Source organism: Lithobates pipiens, unplaced genomic scaffold (genome assembly GCF_037356315.1).
Source record: "Lithobates pipiens isolate NorthernLeopardFrog02 unplaced genomic scaffold, aLitPip1_a1.2 Scaffold_16, whole genome shotgun sequence".
Taxonomy (NCBI): Eukaryota; Metazoa; Chordata; class Amphibia; order Anura; family Ranidae; genus Lithobates; species Lithobates pipiens.
In genome coordinates this window covers 64,275,545-64,301,581 of record NW_027507748.1, presented here as the reverse complement: position 1 = coordinate 64,301,581, position 26,037 = coordinate 64,275,545, and the positions used below count along the sequence as shown (strand labels likewise).

The following is a 26,037-nucleotide window of genomic DNA, read 5'->3' as shown; positions in this document are numbered from 1 at the left end:
AGCTATTGGCTACTGGCTATTGAACTTCCTTTTTCTAGTCCCGTTGTACGTCAACGCGTTCTAGACGGTCGGACTTTGGTGTGATCATGTGTAGGCAAGACAGTTTCAGCGGAACTCTGTCAGAGTTTGTTCCAATGGAAAAACTGTTTTGTGTATGCGGCATAAGGGCTCGTTTACACTCTTGGATCGGGGGAGATAAAACCCCATTGTTAAGCCGTGTTTTTACCACACCCTCCCAACCACTGGTGTAGTGTGAGGGGTTGCAACGGTGACCCCACCACATGTTCCAGGGGGCCTATGCGGCCTCCCTGACGCACGCTTTTAAACCTAGACAGGAGGGGCTGCGTGGGCATATATAGGAACCAGTCCTCTCCATTTTCCTCCTGCAACCGCTGAAAGACAGCTTCTCCTCCTCTCCCAAACACCCACAGGAGCTGCAGGAGGAAAGTGTTCATTATGCTTTTCAAAATAAAAAATCTAAATTCTGAACCATTTAATTTCATTGTGGCCCTCGAGCGGTTACCAAATCACATTAGTGGCCCTCTCTCTGCAAAAGGCTGAGCACCCCTGATGTAGAGTATAAGTTTTCTATCATTTGAGCCCAGTCTTGCCACAAAGAGTTAATCCAGCTCTGAGCAATCCTGTTATTGTTCAGTGAGATAAATCTTGACAAGCAGACAAAAATGTTGTAAAATCCTCCCCCTTGCTGTGAGTGACAGGTAATTTACATATCTCGTGCACTAGCCTATCAGACATGCATTATTTTTTAATTCCCTCCCACTCCTTTCTTCTGCTACTCTGCAAGGATTGGCTGTTCCACAACTCAGCATGATTTGGCATGCTGAAGTCATGTGGGGACTTTTCTGGGTTTTGACTGGATGTTAGTGATCATAGCAGAAGTGCAGTGTAAGAAATACACAGGAGAAAATGCATGTTCAAAAGGGGAGTGTAGAGGTGGGCGGGGAGTCTACTGACATCACGACTCCACCCACTGAGCCCTGGAAAACAGACCCACTCACAAAATCTGCAGTTTTTGGGGTCTCATAGCAGACAGAGGGGAGACATTTGACAGATATGTATACATGCAGGAGGCATGTATATCCTTCTAGATAACCAATATTGCAGTAGTTTAGAAGGGATGAGAGTGGGTTTACATCCACTTTAAGCACACAAATGCAAAGGTGGCCGAATGTGTATGTAAACAGTGTAAAGGCTTTTAAAGTACCACCTTTGACAAATTTCAGGTACCACCATAGTTTGTTGCCATTTCATGGCAAACCCATATTTTTTTATTTTACCAACAAATTGTGTATTGTGTTTTTGTGCACTAAAATTCATTTTAGTGTATTTTTTTCTTGAAAATTTGCCTTTGATTGAAGACGGCACAAATATTGTGTACCATACAAAATTCCATCAGCTACCATTTTATTGCCTCTGCTTTCACAAAACGTTTGGAAGTTCTAAGTAATTTTCTAGTAAAAAAAAAAAATGGATTCCAACATGTGTGAAAAATTGTCCCAGGCAGCAAGTGGTTAAAGTAGTACTAAAGCCTTACGTGTTTTTAGCTTAATTTCATTTAGCAGGTATATTCCAATTGAGCAGAAGAAATTAAATGCATTCTTTAAGTCCAGAAACTATTCGGTCATTGTTTCGTTACCATTGCAGCCTCCAAGTCCCTGGGCACTTCTTCCCTGTTTTTATGGCCAGGGAGCAAGCACTCATGGCTTCCTAAAAAGCACCCTTATTCCCCCTCCTCAGAACGGTGTCTCATAATTCTATCACCAGTATGCATGCATGCCCTTCTCAATAGCTCCTGATCTATGTTCCTTTCCTTGTGCTTCAACTTCCCATAATTCCACCAAGCCACTGTGTGCACGTGTGCCCTATTTATTCCTCATTGGCTGCCTGTGCATTTTGGCGAAGGTAGCCACAGATCATCACAACTCCATCCTGTTCAACCAACGTATGGTTTAATAACATCTTAAGGTAGGCTTAGATAATGTTTTGGCTCCATTTGTATATTGTGTGCAATAAAGTATATATAATTATTTATCTAAATATTTACATTATTTTTATTTTTTTTCCCTTTAGATATTGTGCATCTTTGACACCCTCGCTTGTGGCTCAGTAATTACAGAATGCTTTGTGGACCTTGTGGTCTGCAGCATATAGTATATGCGGTATATTCAGTAAGTAGACACTAACCATTTGGTGATATATCCTCACGGGAGCTCTGCCACTCCAGTGACTTGACTTTTGTGGTGAAGGTTTCAACCATTTACAAATGTATTACCAATAAAAATTATTTAAAAAAAAAAGGTGTAGCACGCTTCCAGTTAGGCTGTTAGGTCAATTTAGTTATTTGCTCCACTATAGTGAGTAGAGTAGTTTCCAGTTAGGCTGTTAGGTAAATTTCGTTTTGGCTCCACCGTAGTGAGTGGAGTGATTGTTTGGTCTGCTCAGGATTCCTACGCTGAGAGTTTGATTGCTTCCTCCTGCCTCTGGAAGTAGCTTCCCGAGTACAGGGAGGGATATTCAAGTGATCTGCTGAATATTATACCATGGCCAATCCCTGAAAGGGGACATCTAGAAGGTGGCTGGGAAGATAAATAGAGAGGGGGCCTGAACAGATTGTTCTTTCCTCTTTAGGGAGGGTTCCAGTACTCCTGGGGCTGCTGCCCTTGGAGAAGGATCACAAAGACAAGAGATCACCATTTGGGCTTCACTATTTGCGTTAGGGGGCTAAGGAGGAGCGCTTAAAAAAAGATGCAGTTTCAGAGTCCAGGTCTGGAGGGAACCCTTTGTCATTTCCCTTTTTGAGGATCTACCAGAGGAGACTGGGTGGCAGACAACTCCTTGTGTAAGGATCTTACTGTAACAGACATTTGCATAGACATATTAGAGAACTGGTTGACGATTGCCCTGAGGTCTATAGCTGTGGGGCCTTAAATATACCAATGCCCTCAGCTACCTCCAGAGAAGCTCAGAGCAGCAGGCGGCACATACAACACTCCATAATTCCTGGTAGCACAGGCAGCACACAGAACAACAATATAGCAGCGTAGCTGGGGAACAGTTTTCAAAGGAAGCTCCAAAGTAGGACATTTAAAAAAAAAAAAAAAAAATCAAATACCTGTAAGTTATATTATCAGAATCTGATTTTCAAAAACAGATTTTTAATTTCCACAGACCTTCATTAAAGAGGAACATTTGTTTTCCCTTGTTTACCCGATAAGAGTGTTCTGCACAGTAAGGATATTCACCTAGCCAGCAAATCTAGCGTTGAACCACTGGGACCCTCCTCTCTGCAGCCACTGCATGGGTCTGGATTCGCCATGTTGCCTTCTGACAGCTGCCAGCTCTTTCAAGCACACTTGGCCTGCCCTCTTCCTCCTTACTGAATGGGACTGCCCGTTATGTATCCCAGGAGACACCAGGGCACCGGCGTCAATTGCCTAGGCAAATGCCCGAAGATGGGGAGGCGGGTTGAGCTTGGACTTGTGGGGGAGAGGGAGGGATATCCGATAGATAGGAGGGGAGTGCTGCAGGAGGGTGAAGGTCTGCTTTAATATCTTTTTACCCACCTGGAATTCAGATTTAAATTGTTTCATATTTTACTAGTGTGTGCATTTAGCAGCGAATCATGTATGCCAGGTGTGCAGCCCATCATCTTGGAATATAGACTTGGAGTGCCACTCAAAGCTACAAATAACATCCCTGGAGCCACAGAAGCAGGGTGTTGGTGTGTCAGTATATTCATCCAGAAGGTGGTCAATCATCAATAGAAAAAACGCTGCTCTCCTGACCAGGCTGTGCAACATGATGGTAAAAGGAGCAGCCTACATTTTTCTGCCAAACCACGTCCACTGTCGTTTTCACCCCGTCCGTCAAGGCTCAGGGGCTTGCTTTGGTGGAGAGACACAGGCTGAAGCTGTTCTTTAGGAAAAAAAAGTAAAAATAAAGAATTTTCTACACTGTGGGGTGGACCTATTGGACGAAACGCATAGGTGAGGAGCTGCTAGTGTGGACGTTGTGTTTGGTATATTTTTAACAATACATGGATTTATATTAAATACTACACTATCAGAGCATCTTTTTTGGCTCCTGGTGAGCTTTATTCACTCCAGCTTAATCCCACCGAGGAGTATTTGTGATGTGTATATCGGGAGAGATTTATATGCTTGCTGTAAATGTTCAAAGACACAGGCGTGCATACTGGTGCAGACAGCAATTGCATCTGGTGAATGTTGATTTCATGGGGAGGTGGCGGACAATCGTTGAAGACTCTTTTATGACCGTTTTTTCACATGTGAAGGTGTTAGATCTTCTCTTGATTTCTTGCATAAGACTTTATCTTTTGAATCTGTATTTATGATCATAGTTATGTTAATAAACACTTGCCCAAGTTGTGTTTGCTTTTTACATGTTTTATTTCACACTTTTGTTCACTGTCAGTACTGGCGCTGTACATTTTCTTTTATGTACGAAGCCGCTCTTTACTTTTATGTTGCACAGGCTGGTCTGGAGAGCGGAGATTCTAATGATGTTTAGCCATCTTGGAACGTTCATATATTAGAAGCATGTATAGGTTATGAATATGAACAGATGAGAAGTGCAACATACAATAAGATCTTCCTGGAAACAAACCACTTAATTCCATATTTTATTGTTTTTGACAGGCATTTACAACTTTTCATTCATAGACCTAAAAACATAAAAATAGACCTTCTTTCAGCTTATAAAAGAAATATATAAGAACATTTGACATCGACATGTCATGACAATATGTACATATAACGGTACCTAGAAAAGCACCAGAAATTCCAGTTGTTCACAATGGACCATATCTCAGCTTGGAACGGTACACCACAGGACTGGTCACTGTCTCTGTATATCGTGTTGGGGGCGTACACTAGTGAACCGCGCATGGCATAGTATGACAATAGAATTACGAAAAGAAGAAAAAATAAAATCTGGTCAGAAGCTTTTGCTCATGGATTGCAAGATTCACTGTCACACCAACCAAAATAAGTTGTACTAGGACTGCAAAGCATAGCAAGATTACATCCTCACTTTTACACGTCACAATGGAACCATAGCTAGCATTGTGAATATTGACTTTAACATCTTACCATTCCAGGAAAGACCAGGAAAAAAAAGCAAGAAACAAAAAGGTTTTCACTTTCCGTGAGGCCCCCGGCACAGAAGATCTTCAATAGCCGTTTCCACCACGTTATCACAACATGAAGATGTCAAACTCTTTTCACAACATGAACCCTTGAATATTCAACGTAACGGAATTTAAAACTTTGTTAAAAATATAGTGGAGGTCATGTAGTTTGGTGAATGGGCTGGTGGGTGGAAAGGTTAAACTAAAATTAAGAGCAAGTGCATCCAAAATGGTCATATTGCTTTTGGATGGAAGCCAGTGGGTTATATTAATATAACTAGCCAACTTCTTGGGACCTTTGGCGGAGAGTTAACCCATTTGACGTTTCCTTACCTACCATTACCAAGCCTATTAGTAGGTGTCACACTATTGTTGTGGGATTTAACAACTGAATATATTTGATGGAGAATAGAGCATTACACCCTCTTTTGGCATTGTAATAGCCATGATTGGGAATGTCTAGTGAGGACACCTTCAGTCCCTGAATAAAGAAAAAATAAAATAAAAAAAATAAAGGAAGAATTGACCTAGAGACGACCACCTAAAACCAATATTAGCTTGGGATGGTCTTTAAAAAGTAGTTCTAATTTGTCTACTAAAAGTTCCAAAAATAGTTTCCCTGGAAAGAAGATGATATATATTTACCCCTCCTACCACTAGCCTGCTGATTAGACTCTTCAGAAACCAATTCTTCAGGGAATGCTGGATTCTTGGTTCCTCCACCCCATGCTATGCTCAGTGGTTCATTCCACCAACCCCTACCCCAATGTGGTATTTTGTGACACGTCTATGGGAGACACCACTGAGCATAGCAGGGGACCAGCAAACAGACATCTCAAAAACAGTTTAAAAAAAAAAAAAACTGTGGGGCAAGTGGCAGGAGAAATATTTATTTCTCTTTTTTGCAGGGAAACATTTTTTTTATAAGTATTGTGTGAAAACAAAGTAATCTACCACAGCACCTGGCGTTTACTGGTATTGAGCCGCAGTTCAACACAAGTGCCACTTATTATTAAATTAAGGTACTTCAATACAAATATACCCTTACGGTTTAAAAGTTTTATTCTCGTGTTGGATTTAGTGGCTAAGCATCTGATCCTCTGTTGAGTTTTTATTTTTGCTATCTGGGGCTTCGTTCACTTTCTTTCCTGCTAACAGCTCCACCAGACAGAAAGTGAAGGAAAAGCTGTGGGAGAAATGGACAGAAACTTAAAATCTGGCAGGGACTTTAGTCTTCCCTACTCTACTAAAGAAAAGCATTTTTTGTCTTTGTTGCTACTGGAGAGATCACCTCACTTCCTGTCTGGTGAAACCTTGTCAGCACGATGGGAAGTGAGAACAGATCTCTCCAATGGAGCCCAGACTAGCAGTACAAAACTGACGGGGATTCTAATTTCCCAATCTCTGAAAACGATGAAAAAGTTTTGGCTTGACATACACTTTAATATGGTTTTCCGCAGTTATCACTACTTGGAATGGTTGGACTTAAGTCCTTCAAGCATTGCAAACAACATCAGGACAAGGGTCCCGAAGGTGCTACAGGAAGAGAGGATCCAACCGTTTTTTTTATTTTATTTATTATACAGACTGGACCTCATTTAAAAAGTAAGGATGAAGCATACAAGTAATGAGATACCCTATTGGAATGGATAATGAATTGGCGGGGTCTAAGCTGGTGTCACTGCCACCAGAATGGAAGAATGACTTAGAAAAATTAGGATATGCTTCTTGTAAAACTATGGATAGCTTTATTTTCCCCACGCTCTCTGTATTAAATATATATATTTATATATATGTGTGTATAAAACTAGTGTGTGCTATCTCCTAAGAAAGACTAGAGTATCTGCTTCTCTGAAGGCTTAAAACATAAAATGCCCCTTATCCCCTGGTGTCCCTGGATTTAAAAGCTATAAATACAAAAAAGAAAAAATAAAGACCTATAGGCTTTTCTTTTTCAAGTTTTCCACCTCTGAAGAGTTTGGCATCATTACACTTTTTTTTTAGCTTGACAAGTTTTAAAAGTATTTAGTAACATGACTTAAATAACCATTGAATAGGCCAAAAATAAAAAGTAAAACTAGAAAAAACAAAAATGACTTTTGCTGCACATATTCCAAACGACCCCTTAAAACACTTTTTTTTTTTTTTAAATACAAAGCTATAGTAGCAGAACATGTTTTTACAGTGATGGGGCAAAAAGGAATATCAACACAACAAATTTCATAAAACGAGGGAAAAGTGCAGGGAGCAAAGAACAGAGCGATCACAACACAAGTCCCTCTTTTGTGCTCTCTCGACAAGACTCGGCGCTGCCTTGTGTCTTCGTTACCGCTTTTGTACATTACCCTTTTTCTGTCCAACCCTGATTGTTTAATAATAAATAAAAATTAATAATAATAATGGTAGCAGCCCCGACCTGCTAGTGACTGAAGGATGCTGGGCTTATGTAACAGGATTCTGCATTTGCGTTATTGTAACCCAGTACCGCTCTGCGGCCAATTTAGCTGCCAACGTTTTGTGTGCAAGTGTGCAGTCTAGAGGATTACATCTCCACAGTGCATGGAACGCCGTCACCTATTCTGACCTGTACAGAGCGATAAAAGTGACTATCAGATTTCTGTGTTTAGTTTCCTGGCTGGTACAAAATCGTCCCGTTTTACCCATATAACTTCTTCGGTGGTGCTCTCTATGCTACCGTTCATTCCAGAAAAGGCAGTCTGTTTCTTAAACTTGGTCATACGGGAAGCGTGAGTGCTCATAGTGTTTTGGACGATGTTATCCAATGAATTGTTGGAGAGGGACGTGGCTTCGAGCTGGTCGCTCAGATCCTTCTCCATAGAGCTGCCTTTGATGGACTCACAGTACTCATCATCGCTGCTGAGAATGTCCGTTTCCTTCACGTCGTCCTGCTCCTCGTATTGGGCCAGATCAAATTGCTCCTCCACCCAGCGGTCAGTGTCACCGCTGTTGTTCGTCTGCTGAGGTGGTTTGGGTTCGGGTTCAGGGTCAGGCTCAGGCTCTTTATCAGGGCTTGTTGAGTAAACCATGTCTGAGTCGATGGTGAAGCGGTTCCTAACGAGGCGTCTTCTCCGGGCAAGGGATCTACTGGGAGCAGAAACTGTACAAGAGAAGATCCAATCAGTAAAAGGAAACTTTAGATTTTTTTTGTTAAAATTTGGTGGACATTCATTTGCAGGTCTAAATAAACGATGTAGCCAATCCTAAAGTCCCTCTAGAAAAAAAAGTTAGTATTTTTGCATTTACAAATACAGCCGTTTAGGGATTTAAAACCCTCCGCTCATCAATTACCCAACAGTACAGAATTCAGCTCTCGTCAAAGATCTAATATGTTTAAAGGGGGCTGGCTACTACAGGGAAATAATGGCAATGATATACATAGAACTGAAGTACCAAAGGCAGCACTATGTCTAACATTTTATATATTTGTTACAGGTACTTATATAGCGTTGTCAATTTACACAGAAATTTACATACATATTGTACAGGGCTCAAAATTTGAAGTCCTGAGCTACTAGCCAGGCCTTAAGAGTTACTCACCACCAGTTGCCCCACCCAACCCCTACCCTGCCCTTAATTCCACCCCTACACACGCCCTCCTAAATTATCTCATGAAATAACATGGCTAAATCTTTTATCCAGAAATAATATTGTTGCTAATATTTATTTTTGTAACTTAAATATATAAATATATATAATATTTAATTAACAGTGATAAAATATGATCGGTTACTATAGGCACTGTACACAACATTACTACCTAAATATTTTATTGCTATATTAAATGTAGCATTAATAAAATAAAAACCAATGAATGACACGTTCATCGATTTTTGATGCATAGAGACTTCGAGCGGGGAGTGGGAGCTGCCAAAGTTAACTTTTCCTATTAACAAGCTGGTGATTGGTTGCTAGGTGGTCTGAGCAACCAATCACCAGTTAGTTACTAGGAAAAGTAAACTTTGGCAGCTCCCAGCCAACCCCCTTGTCTGCCTCGTCCCGTCCCCACCTCATCTAGTTCTAGAGAATGACAGGGGCGGAGGCTGGGAGTAGTATCGGCTCCCGTTTAACCCAGCCTGCCAGCAGTGCCCTCTGATGAGGCTTCACACACACCCTAAGCTTATTTCCACTCTGCTAATGCAAGTAGGCGAGTGGAAATTTTGAGGCACTTCCCTCAAGCAGCTTACATTCTATGGTACCCAACTCACATTCAAACATAAACATACTAGGGCCAATTTAGACAGGAGCTAATTAACCTACCAACATGTTTAAGGTATAAGCGATGAGTTCTATTTGAACTTCATGGCCTGACGGCTGTTAATCCCCCTCTTCTGCGGGTATGGCGGAAAGAAAAATGTATTCTCAGAGAACCTTTTTTCCACATGCATCTGTTTCAAACAGGGAACCAGTCATTAAGCTAAACAGCTATCTGCTGGAAGGAGCCATTTTCTAAATGATAAAAGTAGCATATTATACCCAAGGTCCTAACTGTCTCACGGTGATGCTGAACCACTGCTCCACTGACCTGGGATCAGCATGCAGTGTGAAAGGCAATCCATGGCAGCCTCCATCCCGAAAGATATTTCTATTCCTCTTGGGCAATAGAGATTTCCTTAAATGAGGGCTTTGTGAATTATGATGAGCTTACACTAGGTGCTGGTCCTAGGTGGTTAAGACCACTCAGCTCTGCCTGCAAAACATTACTTATGCTTCTTCTAAAAGAAACCCGCTAGGACTCTTATCTAGTACAGCCTTACAGTCCTAAAAGGACTAATGTCTGGTGCTTTTGGAAGTGAAGTGGCCCTTTTCAGGATGATGCCTGTCTATAAACAGTTTTGGAGACCAGTGTGAATCTAGTTACAGTTTGCTTGATATGCAACTTCAAAACAATATCTGAGCCTTGACTGGTATTAAACCGTTTTTTCTGTAAGACATTTGGATGATGGGTGGTGTGCCATAATGTCATTACCTGCTCTGTTCATGGCAGGGCGAGCACCCTTCAGTGCACACAGCCTCTTCCCCCCAAATGGGACATACTGTTGGGAGTTTGGTAAGCTTTCAGTTTTCAGCAGTTGCCTCCTGTGCTTGTCTCGTAGGATAGAATGCACTGCTCTCAAGAACTCCTTCTTTTCCGCTGGAGAACTGCAGAGATAGGAGGACACGTACGTTATACAGGAAGAGCACTACTAGAGTGCTCATATGTGCACAAGACAAGTCAAAACTGCAAACCATATCAGAGAGTATGTATAAATTGTAGAATACTCCTTAAATAGCAGACCTTTGATAGTCAAATATTTTTGTATACATAGGACATTCTAAATAGATGGCTGTGGCCTAGATTTTCCTAACATTAACCCAACCAGTCTCTGCTGTCAAAACCTTAGTCACATTCAGAGGACCATTATTCCAATGTAAGAAACATTCTAGAGTGTGCACGTGGCCTATTCTTTAACGAAGAGTGATCAGGGTTTATGAATCAGTGATGGTTAAATCATGGTCAGTTTTTTTCTACAAAAGCAAAATTTCCAAGTGATGGGAAATCTCCATTTTGATATTGACCACAGCAACAAGTGTCCCCTTTTGAAATTTACCCTTGCCTCCTGTTCTGGTGACACCTGTAAAATGTTTTTATTTCTGATTACAATTATTACCAGGGCACAAATAGGGTGAATCTTCCAAAGTTGGACACCAGCAGCAATTAAAAACAAAAACGTAACTGAGGTACCAATCTTCTCCACTCAATCAAAACTAGAAATACAAGTTTCAGCTTTACATACTTTTAAAGTTAAAAGGAGAAGTACAGCCAAAGCTCATTTGGCTGTAATTCTCCTGTGGATCACAGGAAAGCAGTTCATTCTGCACTCCTGTGACCCATTTTCAGCAGAAAGCAGGCTGAAGTCCACCATTGGCTGATGTCACAGAGCCGGTCCAGGCTCAGGCAAGATCACGACCATGTGGTTGGGACCTACCCACATGCCTAGACTGATACCCGGTTCAGCTAGCCGCTCCCACCGCCTCAACAGCCCAGCGCTCCAGTGAGCAAGGGGGACAGTCACCAGCTCTCTTCTCAAGGACCCCCAAGAACCAAGTATTCTGTGGCGTTTGATCACTCGGTTCTTGGGGGAGAACATCTGGCAGGGGACTGAAGCTGCATCCAGCTAGGTAAGCATGAATCTGCAAAAAAAACACATTCCCAATCTTCTCTTTTAAAATGTATTTTCAACAAGAAAAAAAGGATGTAGGTAAATATTACAAACCACTGTTTATCACAAAAAAAAAAAAGGGGGATTGAGAAGGAAAAGTAAGAGCGAAAAGGGTTATAGTTGTTAGGTATGGCAGAGACCCCTAGATATGTTAGGGGTAGACATATAGGGATTGATTTACTAAAACTGGAGAATGCAAAATCGTGTGCAGCTCTGCATAAAAAACAGGTTTCAGAGTTTTGTTTTTTGTTAAAGCTTAATTTAGATGCCGATTGGCTACACTATGCACTGCTTTAGCAGAATTTGCACTCTCTAGTTTTAGTAAATCAACCCCATAATATTAAAGCTGACTTTCCATGAAATATAAAAGGTCTGCTCAACCGTTTCCTCCTCTCGAGTGTAAGAAAATTGATCTTTTCTTTTTTTTTTCTCGGTGCGGGGACTTTTTCTGACAGGTACCCACTCCCACTATTCTTTATTGGGTGAGAATTACAAAAGATTGCCTGACTACAGCCTACAGGGAAATGTCACATGTCCTAGGAGGCTGTGGGACCAGTCTGAATATGCCATGCAAGCTCGCACAAAGGATCAGATCCAGTGAAGACATCGCTGGACTCCTAGGCTGTTGGCTAAAAGTCAGCAGCTACAGTATTAGTAGCTGCTGATGTGTGTTTTTTTATAACAGGACCAAAGTTACTCTTTAACAAAAGCTTGTAGGTAGTTAGGATGTCAAGAAGTTCTGGAATAACCGAGCGGTCCTGAATATCGCTCAGCCTGAGGATGTGAGGTAAAAGATCCATCTTGACACAGCCCCCTGCTATCAGGAGCTCTATATGTATCAGGTCTTTCATAATTCCAGCCCAGGTTGACATTGGTGGTACATATACTTAAAAGAGAAGTTTGGAAACTACGCAAAATAAATGTACATGCTCACCTAGGTGGAAGCAGCATCGATCTGATGCTGCATCTGCTTCAGATCGAGAACTGAGCGATCAAACACGATTGATTTTTCAACTCTTAGGCCCCTTTCACACAGGCTTTCCTGATCGGATGCTTCATGCACTTCTATCGCTAGCCGATCCTATCCTGAAATCCAGACGGACGGAAACCCTATTTTCCATCTGTCTGGCAGATCGGATGAAAACAGACAGGTGGTCTGTTTTCATCCGATCACCCCATAGAGGAGAGCGGGACTCTGACAGGTCTGTCTCTGCATAGTGAGTGGAGATGGACCTATCATCCGCCTGCTCAGCGGATCGATCCCCCACTAAGCAAAGTGGAGTCCACTGAGAGGAAAGCCCATGTGAAAGAGCCCTAAGTCTTCAGGCTGCAGACACCTGGTGAGTGTCAGTCACCGGCTCACGGCTATGCCGCTCCAGTGCTTACTGCAGTGACTGGCTGTGAAGGGGGCGGGAGCAGCAGGTTCAGGTTCTCCGAGAGGCTGAGTCAGTTGCTGGTCAGGAATCTGGGTGGCTTTAAAGTTGGGATCCTGGACCAGCTCAGAGGCGACAGTGGACTTTATCCCGGGTCACAGGAGTGACGAAATAAGTGCACTCCTGGTTACCTACAGGAGAAGTAGGGCCAAAAGTCTTTTGGCCACAATTCTACTTTAAATGCCTACCATAAACCTAGCAGGTTTTTGTCAAAACCAGCAGCTTTCAAGCCTGAGAACAGGAGATGGTGCCAACGAAGTGAGAGGATTTATTTAAAAAGGAATAAAATGCACTCACTGTACGAGGAGAAATAATTGCATGTCAAGCTTTCTGTGGAGCCATAGGGTGGTGTAGAGTTTGGCGGGAATGCGGGTGGACGATGCTGAGATGTGCCAGGAAGTGCTGGTATTATTTCTCCTCTTTTTTTTTTCTAAATAAATCTACACGTAGATGTTGGTGCCCTCTACTGTTCTCTTAACATATGTTCAATAGCTAATGCAAGACCATTCTAGGGGAGCTGCAAACATCTGCCCCTTTTCTTCAAAGTGGCATTATGGATGAAATTATCAACATCGTGGCTTTCTATTTTTCAAAATCAAATTGTACCAAATGAATCAAGGGACAGGTGCCCTATCCTCTACATCACTATTTTTTCCTCTCCCTTTCCTTTTTTTTTTTTTTTTTTACACACAGGGTTTTAATTTTCTAAAATTATAAAAGGGATTTTATTGTGTTACCAACTTAAGCGGGAGTCCACCGGGACTCCGCGTTTTTTTTTTTTTTTTTAAAAGCCAGCAGCTACAAATACTGCAGCTGCTGACTTTTAAAATAGTGACACTTACCTGTCCAGCGCGCCCGCGATGTCGGCACCCGAAGCCGATCTCTAGGTCGTCTGTCGGGTCCTGCCGCCGCCATCTTGGGTATGGGAATCAGGAAATGGAGCCTTTCGGCTTCATTTCCCGGTTCCCTACTGCGCATGCGCGAATCGCGCTGTGCAATAAGAACGCTCCCCGCTGCCTCTGGGATCTGTGCGTTTCCCAGCAGGCAGCGGGGGGCACTTGCGGAAAGGGGCGGGCACTTGCGGAAAGGGGCGGGCACTTGCGGAAAGGGGCGGGCACTTGCGGAAAGGGGCGGGCACTTGCGGAAAGGGGCGGGCACTTGCGGAAAGGGGCGTAAGTTACGCCCCTTTCCGCAGAGAGCTATCCCGGAAGTGGGTGCAGTTACCTGGATTATCCAGGTAACTGCACCCCCCTCCCCCCTGAAAGGTGCCGATTGTGGCACCGGAGGGGGGGAGGGTTACGATGAGCGGAAGGTCCACTTTAGGGTGGACCTCCGCTTTAGATTCAAACAGTGCATAGCAGAGAATTTTGTTTAAAGCACTAGATATTTTGTTTTCTGATATCGGTATGCAGGTTATTTCCGTAATTATAGTATTCAGTATTTATTCACGCGCCTTTATTTATATTTTTTTCCAAATGACATGTTGATAGACTAACCGGCAAAAGCAACAAAGATTGGGACACACCATAATGCTCTCTAAGGTTCTTAAAGCGGTATTAAACCCAACAGCAAACATGTATTATATTGCAGCTTACCAATTGTTACATAAAGTAGCTGTGTTAGGTTTATTTTTGCCCTCATTTTCACCTGGTGATCTGGCCAGTAAGTCAGTTTTTGAAAACAAGCTGGGCTACAGATGTAGCCGTTAGAAAGTTGAGACAAACTATTTAACACTGACAGGGGTGCGTACAACGATCAGCTTTTATTTAACACCTTTGTCCCAAAGGGAAAAAAAATGTTTGCTGTAAATTCTTATTAAGTGCGAGCTGGAGTGTGGCTTCATTTTGGCTTTGGCACAGCTGATCACAGATCAGGGTAAAGGGCTAATCATAGCCCTTTACCACATGATCTGCTGTGTCCAATGACAGCTGATCACGAATGTCAACACATGCCAATTATTGGCTTTTCTTTCTTCACACTGAGAGCCAATAACTGGCTTTAGTTAGAGAGACATCAACATCGATAAACAGTGCCCACGAGTGCTGCCCATCAGTGCCGCCCATCAGTGCCACCCATCAGTACCACGTATCGGGGCACATCAGTGCAGCCTCATCAGTGCACATCAGTGAAGAAAAATTACCCGTTTGCAAGATTTTATAGCAAACTATGAATTTTTATTTTCCCTCAAAAATTTTTTCATTTGTTTAGCAAAAAAAATGTAGTTTGGGTACAGTGTAGCATGACCGCGCAATTGTCATTCAAAGTGCGACAGCGCTGAAAGTTGAAAATTGGCCTGGGCAGGAGGGGGGGGGGGGGGGAGTGTCCAGTAGGAAAGTGATTAAACCATGTGAATATAAAGTGACCATTGTACGCATCCTCTGCATGTTATAGTGTATATGAAGCTTGTCCCAACCTCTGTCACTTTTCCAGTACAGATTGGTCTGGGGGCGCGCAGAGCACTGCACCCTAAGCCCACACAGTTGTGTAACAATAGTGTACGCTGCCATTTTTGCCTATTAGTGCAATGCTAATACAATGTAAACCTATGGACAATGTTATTCCTTAGTATTTGGCGCCATCTAGTGACCAAAACTGGAAATGGACTTGGATGATTTTCCTTTCCATAATGTTGGAAATTTAACGGGAAGTGACTGTTTCCTTTTGATATTTGACCTTATCTACCCAGAATGGCAGGTGACCTACCCATGGTCACCCTATTCTTGCAAGACATGCTGGGTAGGCTTTAAAAGGACCTTGATGCGGCCATCTTAGCTCTCTTCTGGACACATGGCCTGCCTGTGAGGAGATCTCCAGAGAACTGCAGCCTGCGGAGCAGCAATATAAAGCCAGAGGAGGACTTCACACCACAGCGTGCTGGGACAGCAGTGTGGTCAGATCGGGAAGGATCCAGAGGCACCCTGACAGAGGTAACAGAGCTCCTGGTGACCTTGTGAAGTGGAACAGCGTGACGGCATGGCCGCAGTGAATGGACTGAGACCAGCAGAGTGGAGCCGACTTATTCTTCAAACCCAGTTTGGCGAGAGGGCTGTTGCCCACATTTTACGCACTTGCATACACCTAGACTTTGACACAGTGTTGCTGGGACCTGTAGTCCCACGGAGGAGAATCTAATAGACAGACTGAGTTTAAGCAGGCCTCAAGCCTATCCTGCACTTCACTATTAACACTGTTGCACCAGAGGCAATTACAGGTGTATCACACTACAGGAACAGTTCTAATATTCATCTCACGTTAACCCTTGTTCCACTGTCGGATTACAATTGTTACAACAACTATTGCTAGCAGAAGAAAAAAGATCAAAGACTGCATCCTTTACTGCAAGGCTTTGCACCTTATTAAAGTAGGGGGAGCTCCCTAGGGATTGTGTTGCAATTCACTATTAACCTTGCATTTCTGTAGCAACCAGGGTGTGCTGGAAGTGGGAAGGTGCCCAGAGTAAGGTGTAGTCGCTCTGCGCACTAGTCCCAATTGGAGACATTCTCAGGGATCACTTAAGACAACTGTACATGTGCATACTGTTGTGTGTTCCTACTGTGCTGTCATGTTATGTTGATGTGACAGTGCAACTGCTGTAATTATTACTTTAAACACAACCATAGTAAAGATACGTTTTTTGGTCAAGTACTTTGGTGTGGAGTGTTCTTTCTCCAGCAGGTGGAACCATTGGATACCCAGGTAATAACAAAGGTATACTGTTATATTGCATATTGTGGGTTCATTCTTCACCATTAGCTTCACACCAACTTTGCACCACAGCTGTGTCAAGGGGACAGAGCCAAGCCAGTGGGGGTTCATTAGCAGAGTACAGGCCCAAACAAATTCAACAGCTCCTTCGGGGGTCAGTGCTACAATAGAAAATGAATATTCACTACTGTCACACAGATCCTCCTCCCGGGTAATCAGGAAATGGGTCTTGAGACCCATCACCTGATTTGCTGAAAGGACAGACAGGCGATCCTATTGGACGCCGAGGAGGGGGGAGGAAAAGCGACCTAGATGGGGTAAGTACGGGGCTGGAATACCGGGGGGGGTGGATGCTTGCCCCCCCCCCCCCCCAAAAAAAAAAAAACAGCCGCCATTATTAGGGACATAAGGAGTGCTGATTATAGAGCTATAGGTCTGTCTCAATAGGGGACATATTAGACCTCTGCAGAGAGACTGCAGCAAAAAACTGGGAGGGGACAGGCTATTTTTCTCTGGCTGTTGATGCTTTAGAAAAAGAAATGTAGGACACTGAACAGCTTTTGTTTTGATGCATCTGGAATGCGTTTAGCAGCGTAAACTGAAGGTTCAATTAAGCTCTAATTGTTATTTATAGTGACAATGCACTGGTGACTGGTAACGGCTGGTCTTGGATAGACAAATGCTTTTCGGTGCATTTGGCCTATACTTGAGATCAATTTGAGAAGTTTCTGACCTGCTTGCACTTGATTTTGTAGCGAGAGAAAAAGTAGCCTTGATGTGAACAAAATTACATTTACACAAGTCCTAATATTGCTCACAAACATAAGATATAAATCACATTTGTCAGGGTTCTCCATAAAATATTGTTCCATAAACAGGAACTATCTCTGCTCCAAAAAAGTCACAAAATACACATGACGTTGCCCAATAATATTTAACGGATGCTTCCTGGTAGAGGAATTAAATATGCATTTACGAGCCCAATTGCAAAAAAGTTGGAACAGGGCCATGTTTACCATGGTGTAGCATCACCTCTTCTTTAAACGAAACTCTGTAAACATCTGGGAACTAAGTAGACCGGTGGAGTTTTGGGAGAAGAATGTTGTCCTATTCTTGCCTGATATGGGATTCTAACTGCTGAACAGTCCTGGGCTTTCTTTGTCATATTTTTAATTTCAACTTGAGCCATTTTCAAATCGATGAAAGGTCTGGACTTCATGTAGGCCAGTTAAGCCCCTGGACTCTTATACTATGAAAGCATGCTGTTGTCATAGATGCAGTATGCGGTTTAGCATTGTCCTGCTGAAATAAGGACTTCCCTGAAAACGATGTTGTCTGGATGGGAGCATATGCTGCTCCAAAACCTGCATATATCTTACAGATGGTGCCTTTCCAGATGTGCAAGCTGCCCGTTCCACATGTACTGAAGCCCCCCCCCATACCAGAGATGCAGACTTGAACTGAGCACCGATAACAAGCTGGAAGGTCCCTCATCTTTAGTCTGGAGGACACAGCGCCCATGGCTGCCAATAGAATGTCAAATTACAATTCATCTGACCACAGAACAGTTTTCCACTTCGCAACAAACCATTTTAAATGAGCTTTGGGCCAGTGAAGATGGTGGCATTTCTGGATCATTTTCAGATATGGCTTCTTTTATGCATATGAGACCTTTACCTTGTATTTTTTGGATGGCACAGTGAACTGTATTCACAGACAGACATTTTTGGAAGTATTCCTGAGCCCATGCAATGAGGTCCATCACAGAATCATACAGTTTTTTAATGCAGAACCGCCATCTGAGGGCCTGAAGATCATAGGCATCTTATATTGCGTTTCAGCTTTGTCCCTTCCACACTTTTAGAATCTTTTGATGGTACTATGTACTGTAGATGATAATATATTTAAAGTCTTTGTAATTTTAAATTGAGGAACAGTATTCTGAAACTGTTTGACAATTTCTAGATGAAGCTTTTCACCGATTGGTGAACGTCAGCCCATCTTTACTTCAGAGAAACTCTGACTCTCTAAGATTCTCTTTTTATAGCCAATCATGTTACTGAGCTGTTGCTATTTAAACAAATTAGTTGCAAAATGTTCTTCCAGCTCTTCCTTTTTGTTGCTCTCTCCCAACTTTTTTGAGATGTGTCGCTGCCATAAAAATTTCCAAAATTATCTTTTATTCTTCTTAAAATGGTACATTTTCTTTGGTTTAAACATCTGATTTGGGATCAAAGTAGTGAGTATTTCTCAGCTGTCTATAAATCTCTTTTTACAACAGAGCTGAGCTCACCTGCTGCATAAATGAAAAGCCCTTTCTGGTCTCCCCTCGGATTCCGACTTTACATGAACAATTTCACACACCGAGTTTGTTTCAGCATCTAGTGAAGAAAACAAAAAAACACAAACACAGGTTACAGAATGAACTGAAAATAAGAAGTAAAAAATTAAAGACAGATCAATGGCATTGGATGCATGTCAAGCATGGTGCACTGCCATATTGTAAGCCTGGCAAAGCAGACAATTTACTCCATTTCTGTCCACAAAATTAAAGTTGAACGCCAAGCAAACAGTTCTACCACCCAACACAGCCCCATATGGCAGCACAGGAGGTTGTTCTGTGTTACAATTAAGGCAATTTAATGCAAAAGGAATTAAGCCCTCAGCCTGTGACTGGACATGGAAAGGAGAAGCAGCACAATGATGAGCTCAGTTCTGTCACCCTGTTCTCTCCTTCTCCAAATATGCCTCTTTTGTTTGAAGATGAGCACTGCAGCACAGCTGATTCGCTCCTTGTGCTGCTTCTCCCTCTCCTAGTCTGAGCTCTGCTGCACATGCTACTGAAAGAGGTTTAAATAAATGCATTTTTGGCCAATCTAAAAGAATTACCCATCGTCTGGCCACAGATTGTTGTACCTTATAAAGATCCTGTAAGCATTACCTGATGTAGTGAGTGCTCGCAGCTGCAGAGCTTCTGTAGGAATCATATGTCTGAAGCGGAATGGATCGCGGTCTTCAAACATGGAGGCTCTGTGCGATCCACCCTAAAAGTCAGGAAAGAACGACATTTCAAATGACTAAAACAAAAAAAAATGAGAAGCAACTGTAATTGGCTGCGTCTACTAAGCTTTCCTCTGGGTGATTATTCAATTAAAGCCCAATTGAAGTTAAATTATTTTATGTGAAGTTAAGTAAGGTATAACGGAAAACCCAATTATGTCTTTTATGTCTGGCTTTTATCTTCTTGATTAAAATTAGTTCAAGCCAGTGGGATCTGTAAACACAGGAATAAAGCTGCAGAAAAACACATTTTTCTTTATGTCTGGAAGCAGTAGATTCTTTATAGGGGTCTAACACCCTTTCCCCCTCCACCACCACCGCTTAAAAGGAGTTGTAAAGTCTCAAGGTTTTTCATGTGCATTAAGGTGAATAACCTTCTGTGTTGCAGCTGCCCCCCCAGAGCCCCCCCCCCCCCCTTTTCTTACCAGAATCCGTTTGTTCCAATGACTAGCATGAGCCCAGCAGCTTGAGCCGCTGTCTCAGGTCCTCTTTGGATAGATTGATAGCAGCAGGAGCCATTGGCTCCCACTGCTGTCAATCAAATCCAGTGACTCAGGAGCTGGGCCAAGTCCTGCTGTCTGTCAGTGGGACTCAAGAGCGCACCCCTGTGGGTGTCCCCATGGAAACCATCTCTCTGTGGGGTTACCCGATGAAGAACAGTAGGGGCCAGGAGTGCTGCTGGGGGACCCCAACAAAGGAGGATTGGGGCAGCTCTGTGCAAAACCCTTTGCACAGAGCAGGTTGGTATAACATGTTTGTGGTTTAAAAAAAAATAAATAAATAAATAAAATAAAAAACACGAACCTTTACAATCACTTTAAACCAGCCATGGATGGCTGGTTCAGCAGGACAAGGCTGAAATGTGAGCCATCTATGGGCAGGCTGGTTGTGCAGAAGTTGATCCATTGATTGACTTTATTACAACCAGCCTGTCAGATTTTTTTTTTTCATGTGATCACTGTTAATGCTGGCAGAACATAATTGCTCTGCGGGAGGGATTTCCCCATCAACACTGGCTGTGTTAATGAGGGAATTAAGCAATTTTCCTTCAACTGCATAATCTATGGGCTGCTTTAATCCAATCTACAGCTACTCAAAAAGCAGAAAGCATGAGCATTTCTGACAGAAGAGCAGTTGCTCGGACTCTGACAGAGACTAAGGGGTATTCTATATGTTTTTTATGTACTTATCCCAGATCTCCCCTGAAAAATTCAGATTACAGGAACACAAAGCACGTACAAGCTTCTTCTTTTGCTTGGAGCTGTCCTTGTACACCAATACGACTGCAGTCTTAAATACTGGAAAACAGATTACAGATATTTTTGGCATCATGTTCTTTCAACAAAGGATAATACTCAGACATTAGAACATTAATAGTTAAAGTATCATTAGGCACTAAATGGTATCAGGCCTCATTTATCAATATATCATCCCAAAGCCAACAACCAGATTCAAACTGCCACCGGAAAATGATAACTGAAGTTAATTCAAAGTAAAAGCTCAGTGATGTCAATTGCATAGCCACATACAGTATATACGTCTTACTTTACTCTTATAGCCGCTACTAACATTAAAATGCACAGTTCAGTTTCCCTCCCAAATCATAAATTATTTGCGATACACAGCTATAGGACAACATGGCCGCTTCCCATTCTCCTCTCACAGCTTTTGTTGGGGGATTTTTGAACGTGGCTTCAGTTCGGCCACGGGACTGGTGGTCATGGTCCTATTCCCATCAGCCCCTCAAACCTTGTAGAGAGTTAATAGACAAGTGAAAGTTATAGTTTGTTATCTGGGAACAAGCAATAGAGACTTGGTTATTTTACTCCAAATGAGCTTGTTGTGGCTCATTAAGACTGTCCTCCAGAAATTGACAACGTTTTGGATGTCTAGATCAGGATATGCAATTAGCGGACCTCCAGCTGTTGCAAAACTACAAGTCCCATCATGCCTCTGCCTCTTGGTGTCATGCTTATGGCTGTCAGAGTCTTGCAATGCATCATGGGACTTGTAGTTCTGCAACAGCTGGAGGTCCGCTAACTGCATATCCCTGGTCTAGAGGATTACATAAGTGGGTTTGGTTGGTGTTAAGGAGGGGTATGTCATTTGTCAGTCAGCTTCTTTGCAAAGATGAGCAAAATGTTATGTATATGCTGAAATGGAAAACAATCTAGCATTTCTGCTTTTGCTGGTTAAGTGATTATATATATATATATATTTTTTTATTAATAATAATATTAAATATAAAATATATATATATATATATATATATATATATATATATATATATATATATATATATATATATAATAAACATGGATTATATCTTCACGGCCCAAGACAGTGGTTCTTAAAAAAAATAAAAAAAACACACCAAACACTGTCATTAGCAGCACATTGATGAAGATCTGTGCTCTCCCCTTCTATGAGCATAGTTTCATAGTTGGTGAGGTTGAATAAAGACATCAGCCCATCCAGTTCAAACTATGTAGGTGTATGAGTGGAGTGGAGTGTGTGCATGTAATTATGTCCCTACCAATTCCCATAACCCTGTATGTTGCGTTCACCAAGATGCACATCTAAGAGCTTTTTGAACTTATCTACACTCTCCACTGACACCAACAATTGTGGAAGGGAGTTTCACATCATTACTTCAACAGTAAAGAATCCCCTACGCAGTTCTCGTACAACTTTATTAAATGGCCCTTGGTTTTCTTAAGTGACCTGAGACTGAATAGTTTTTTTTCCCCTTATTAGAATCACTATTTAGACATTTGTATATTGCAATGTCACCACTAAAACATATCTTCTCCAGGGAAAATGAGTTTAAAGTGGTAGTAAACACTGTACTATCACTTGTACCTACAGGCAAGCCTATATGGGTTACCTGTAGGTACTGTGAATATCTCCTAAACTTGCACAATTTAGGAGATATTCAGAGGGCATGCAGGCGGCGATGAAATCACCGGAGCAGTGCCGGACTTTCAGAGCCCATGCCAGAAAAAGCAGCTCCCGCATGCACCCCCCCCCCCCCCCCCCCCGGCCACTCACGTAGTCAGAGCCTGCAAACCCAGAAGGCTGCCTGGGGAAGAGGTCAGCCGTCTCAGCGGTGACAACTCAGCTCGCTGGAGAGCTTAGTTTAAGGTAAATCTATCATAATGTGCTAGTATGCAATGCATACTAGCATATTATGGTATTACTTTGCAGGGATTTTTTTTACCAGCGATTTACAGACTATAATGTATGCAGTCTTTCATCATAACTGAGGTCCTCTAGTCCCCTTATCAGTTTTTGACTCTCCGGTTCCACCACATCATCACAATGTTATTGTTTTAGCATTGTCCAAAACCTTAGAGCCCTAAAAGGCTTACATTGCTAGTGGCCCTACTCCCAAACAGAGAGTTGCTTAGCAAAGAAAGCCAATTTAAAATTATATTCCAGGTTTTTTTTTTTATATGAAGCTTGATTAAATATTTTTTTTTCCCATGTTGTCTATTCAGACTGGTTGCTAGACAAGATAAGGAATAATGTGAAAATTTCATATATTATGCAAGTCCACCCCAAAGGGACTCTTGTGGACAACTAGTTCAAAATACAATTAAAAGCAATTTTTTTTGGTGTTTTGGCTAGAGTAGAGAGGGATTAGAACACCTGTCAACATTTTTATTGCTGCGTGTGTTGGAGATTTGTCTTGTTTACCATTATGGCCAAAAGTGACATTAAAAGAAAATCCGAAACTTTGGGTGGCCCCCTGAAGAGAAATAGAGGGGATATCATCCAATGAAAACACCAGTCCCGACAACACCAATGATAACCAGGATTCCTTCACTTTAAAAGGATTTTCTCGCACTTCCTTTTTTGGCTATGGGACATGAAACCTTCCCAATGGGACAGAAAAAGCAAACAAACCTTACAGGTGTTACAACCGTTCTTCATTCCATCGTAAAATGAAAAAAACATGAAAAAACATTTTTTCTTTGGATCTGCTTTAAGGTGTCCAACATTGTCCCATCAGAGGTTCCTGCCTCACCTTCTCTGAGAAATTGAATTACATCTCCCAACATACTTAACAAATGTTTCTGTGAATTTTCCATTCAAAGTTAAGGCTTCATGTAGAGGAAACCTCTTCTACAAACCAAAGATTGTATGGACAACTGACCCCTAAAGCATCATATAAACCAATCCAGCGTCTTCATATTGAGTATCACAATAGGCAGTTTTCCGTTTTTCAAAATGAAAGGAACTTTCCACTTAAATAGTTGTCACTGGAACAACCCCTCTATTAATTCTCTGTTGACAGCTCAGAATTTGTATCTTCCCTCCTATGCACTCCTAGTTTCAATTGTCACCAAAACAGATTGACAGATATTGAGGGCTGCCTTTCTCAGGTCTCATGAAGAACACAATTAAAATCTGACAAGATTTCTAAACATTCACAAATCTTAAAATAAAAAGAAAAACTTTTTTTTTTGCTTTAGATACACTTTTAAACATTTTATTTGCATATAGTGCATTAAAGATGTCAGGCCTACCAAAGGTTGCCAGTTCCGGATCCTTTTTCCACTTGCCAAGTGATGTTGGAGGGTTCAGCCACACAACTGTACTGTGCAGTAATAAGTCTCCCATTGATAAATCCGCAACCTATAACACAGAAAAGAATAGCCTGTTAAAGGGCATGTTCTTAATAGAAATAAGCTTCTTTTCTTACAAACTTTGATTTGGCACTGTCCCTACTGTCTTCGATTTAATACTATGCAAAGGCTTAAAGCAGACCCTGCAAGACAATACAAGATCTGCACATAAAATCTGGGCCCCATTACCCTTAAAATAAAAAAAAAACGAATGTTAGTAGCTGCAAAACAGTAATGGTCAGAAATACAGGTCAACCCTGCTTTACCTGTCCATGGCACTGGTCTCTATATAGGGTTCAGGCTTCACCCATCATGGTGGGCATATCCCTGAAAGGGTCTTCGTTCTACATGGCCTTGGACCCATAGCAACCTGCAGCTGACTACATGCATTGCACTAGATGGTGAAGTGAGTACCGTGCAGTATCCAATACCCAAAGAAACATTATAGGCATTCCCCATAGCGTGGGGTCTGGGTATGGCTCCCAAGGTTTTACTGGGATTGGATTGATCTGGATGCACCGTTTCTACTTTTATTAGAAGTCCATGAAGACTTTATTGAAGAAATCAAACATGCCTGGGGGCATGTACTTAAAATAGTTGCCAGTGCCCAATCACCTGAAGGTATTAGCCTATAACCCAGGGTCTGAACACTCTTCCTGTGTCCTGTACTGTATGATTACGATAACCTTACACCCCTGTTTTTTTTATGCCATATACAGCATCGCCATTTTCCCCAGGAATCTTCCCAGAAGAAGTACGGCATCATCCTCGCCTAACCATTGCAGGCGAAAGATGTAAAAGAGTAAAAAGCTGAATTTTTTTCTTTACAGGTTACCCTTTTCTTTACAGGTTGCTTTCCCATTAAAAACTGGCCACACTAAGCAGAAAAGTACACCCTGGTCAGCTATGTTGGGAACTCCGTGTACTCTCCTCCAATAATCAGACTTGTCCTGACACTCCCCGGCTGCGCAGCCATTCACTGGGAAGCTCTGTGTTACTGCTCCCCCCCCCCCCCCGCTCTTATGCATCTGAGAAAAGAGAATGTGATAATTTACAATGTTTTTTGTCATTTCTATTTTAAACTGAATGGGTTGTTTTACAAGGTGATTGTTTACAATCACTTTACGTTTCGTATTGTGTAAGGAGGGTATAGAACCTCCTGCAGGTTTTCTTGCCTTCTATATCTATTCAGGGCCATCTTTAATATTGATTGGACCCTGGGCAAAAGTTTTCTTGGGCAGATGGAGAGCGAAATTGCATGGGGAGGGGGTCCCCATGCAATTTCGCTCTCCACCTGCTCTGAGACATACAATAAATAGCAGCTAGACTTAAAATCAGTTTACTGTATCAGATCAAGCAGCAATTGCAATTGACAGCTGTTACAGCATATCATTACTGCTTACTGACTGGTTGCTAGAGGTTACAGCACACATTATGGCTCACTGATTAGTTGCTAGAGGTTACAGCACATGATTTCTGCTTGTTAATTGGTTGCTAGAGATTACTGTACAGTAATACTGCTCACTGAATGGTTGCTAGAGGTTACAGCACATCATCTCTTCACTGCAGGGGGTCATGATACACATATGAATGCCGCCTTTATTTACATATCAATGCCGCCGGCCGCAGCTATTTACTTAGTAATGACGCCACCTTCTACATATGAATGCCGGTTATTTATATGTAAACACAGGGTCTGCAGGTGAGTCATCTGTACACAACAATAGGGCAAAGGTGGGCAGCATTGGTAGCAGCACTTCACACTGAGATATCAGGACACAGCACGGGACTAAAACTTCAAGGGATGAGGGAATTTA

General features: G+C 42.1%; 1 protein-coding gene across 8 annotated transcripts in view; it reads right to left on the bottom strand.

The window, feature by feature from the left end:
- Nucleotides 1-4,650: 4,650 nt before the first annotated feature.
- The window catches only part of TIAM1 (TIAM Rac1 associated GEF 1), a 553,722-nt gene continuing 532,335 nt past the window's right edge, over nucleotides 4,651-26,037 (bottom strand). For all 8 annotated transcript variants that reach the window (XM_077480001.1, XM_077479998.1, XM_077480004.1 and 5 more), the window contains 6 exons: nucleotides 24,122-24,230; nucleotides 20,829-20,887; nucleotides 19,471-19,573; nucleotides 18,823-18,910; nucleotides 10,158-10,330; nucleotides 4,651-8,288 (listed from right to left, as the gene is read on the bottom strand). In XM_077480001.1, coding sequence (XP_077336127.1) covers nucleotides 7,780-8,288; nucleotides 10,158-10,330; nucleotides 18,823-18,910; nucleotides 19,471-19,573; nucleotides 20,829-20,887; nucleotides 24,122-24,230 — 1,041 coding nt within the window. In that variant the 3' untranslated portion in view covers nucleotides 4,651-7,779. The remainder of the gene's footprint in view (nucleotides 8,289-10,157; nucleotides 10,331-18,822; nucleotides 18,911-19,470; nucleotides 19,574-20,828; nucleotides 20,888-24,121; nucleotides 24,231-26,037) is intronic.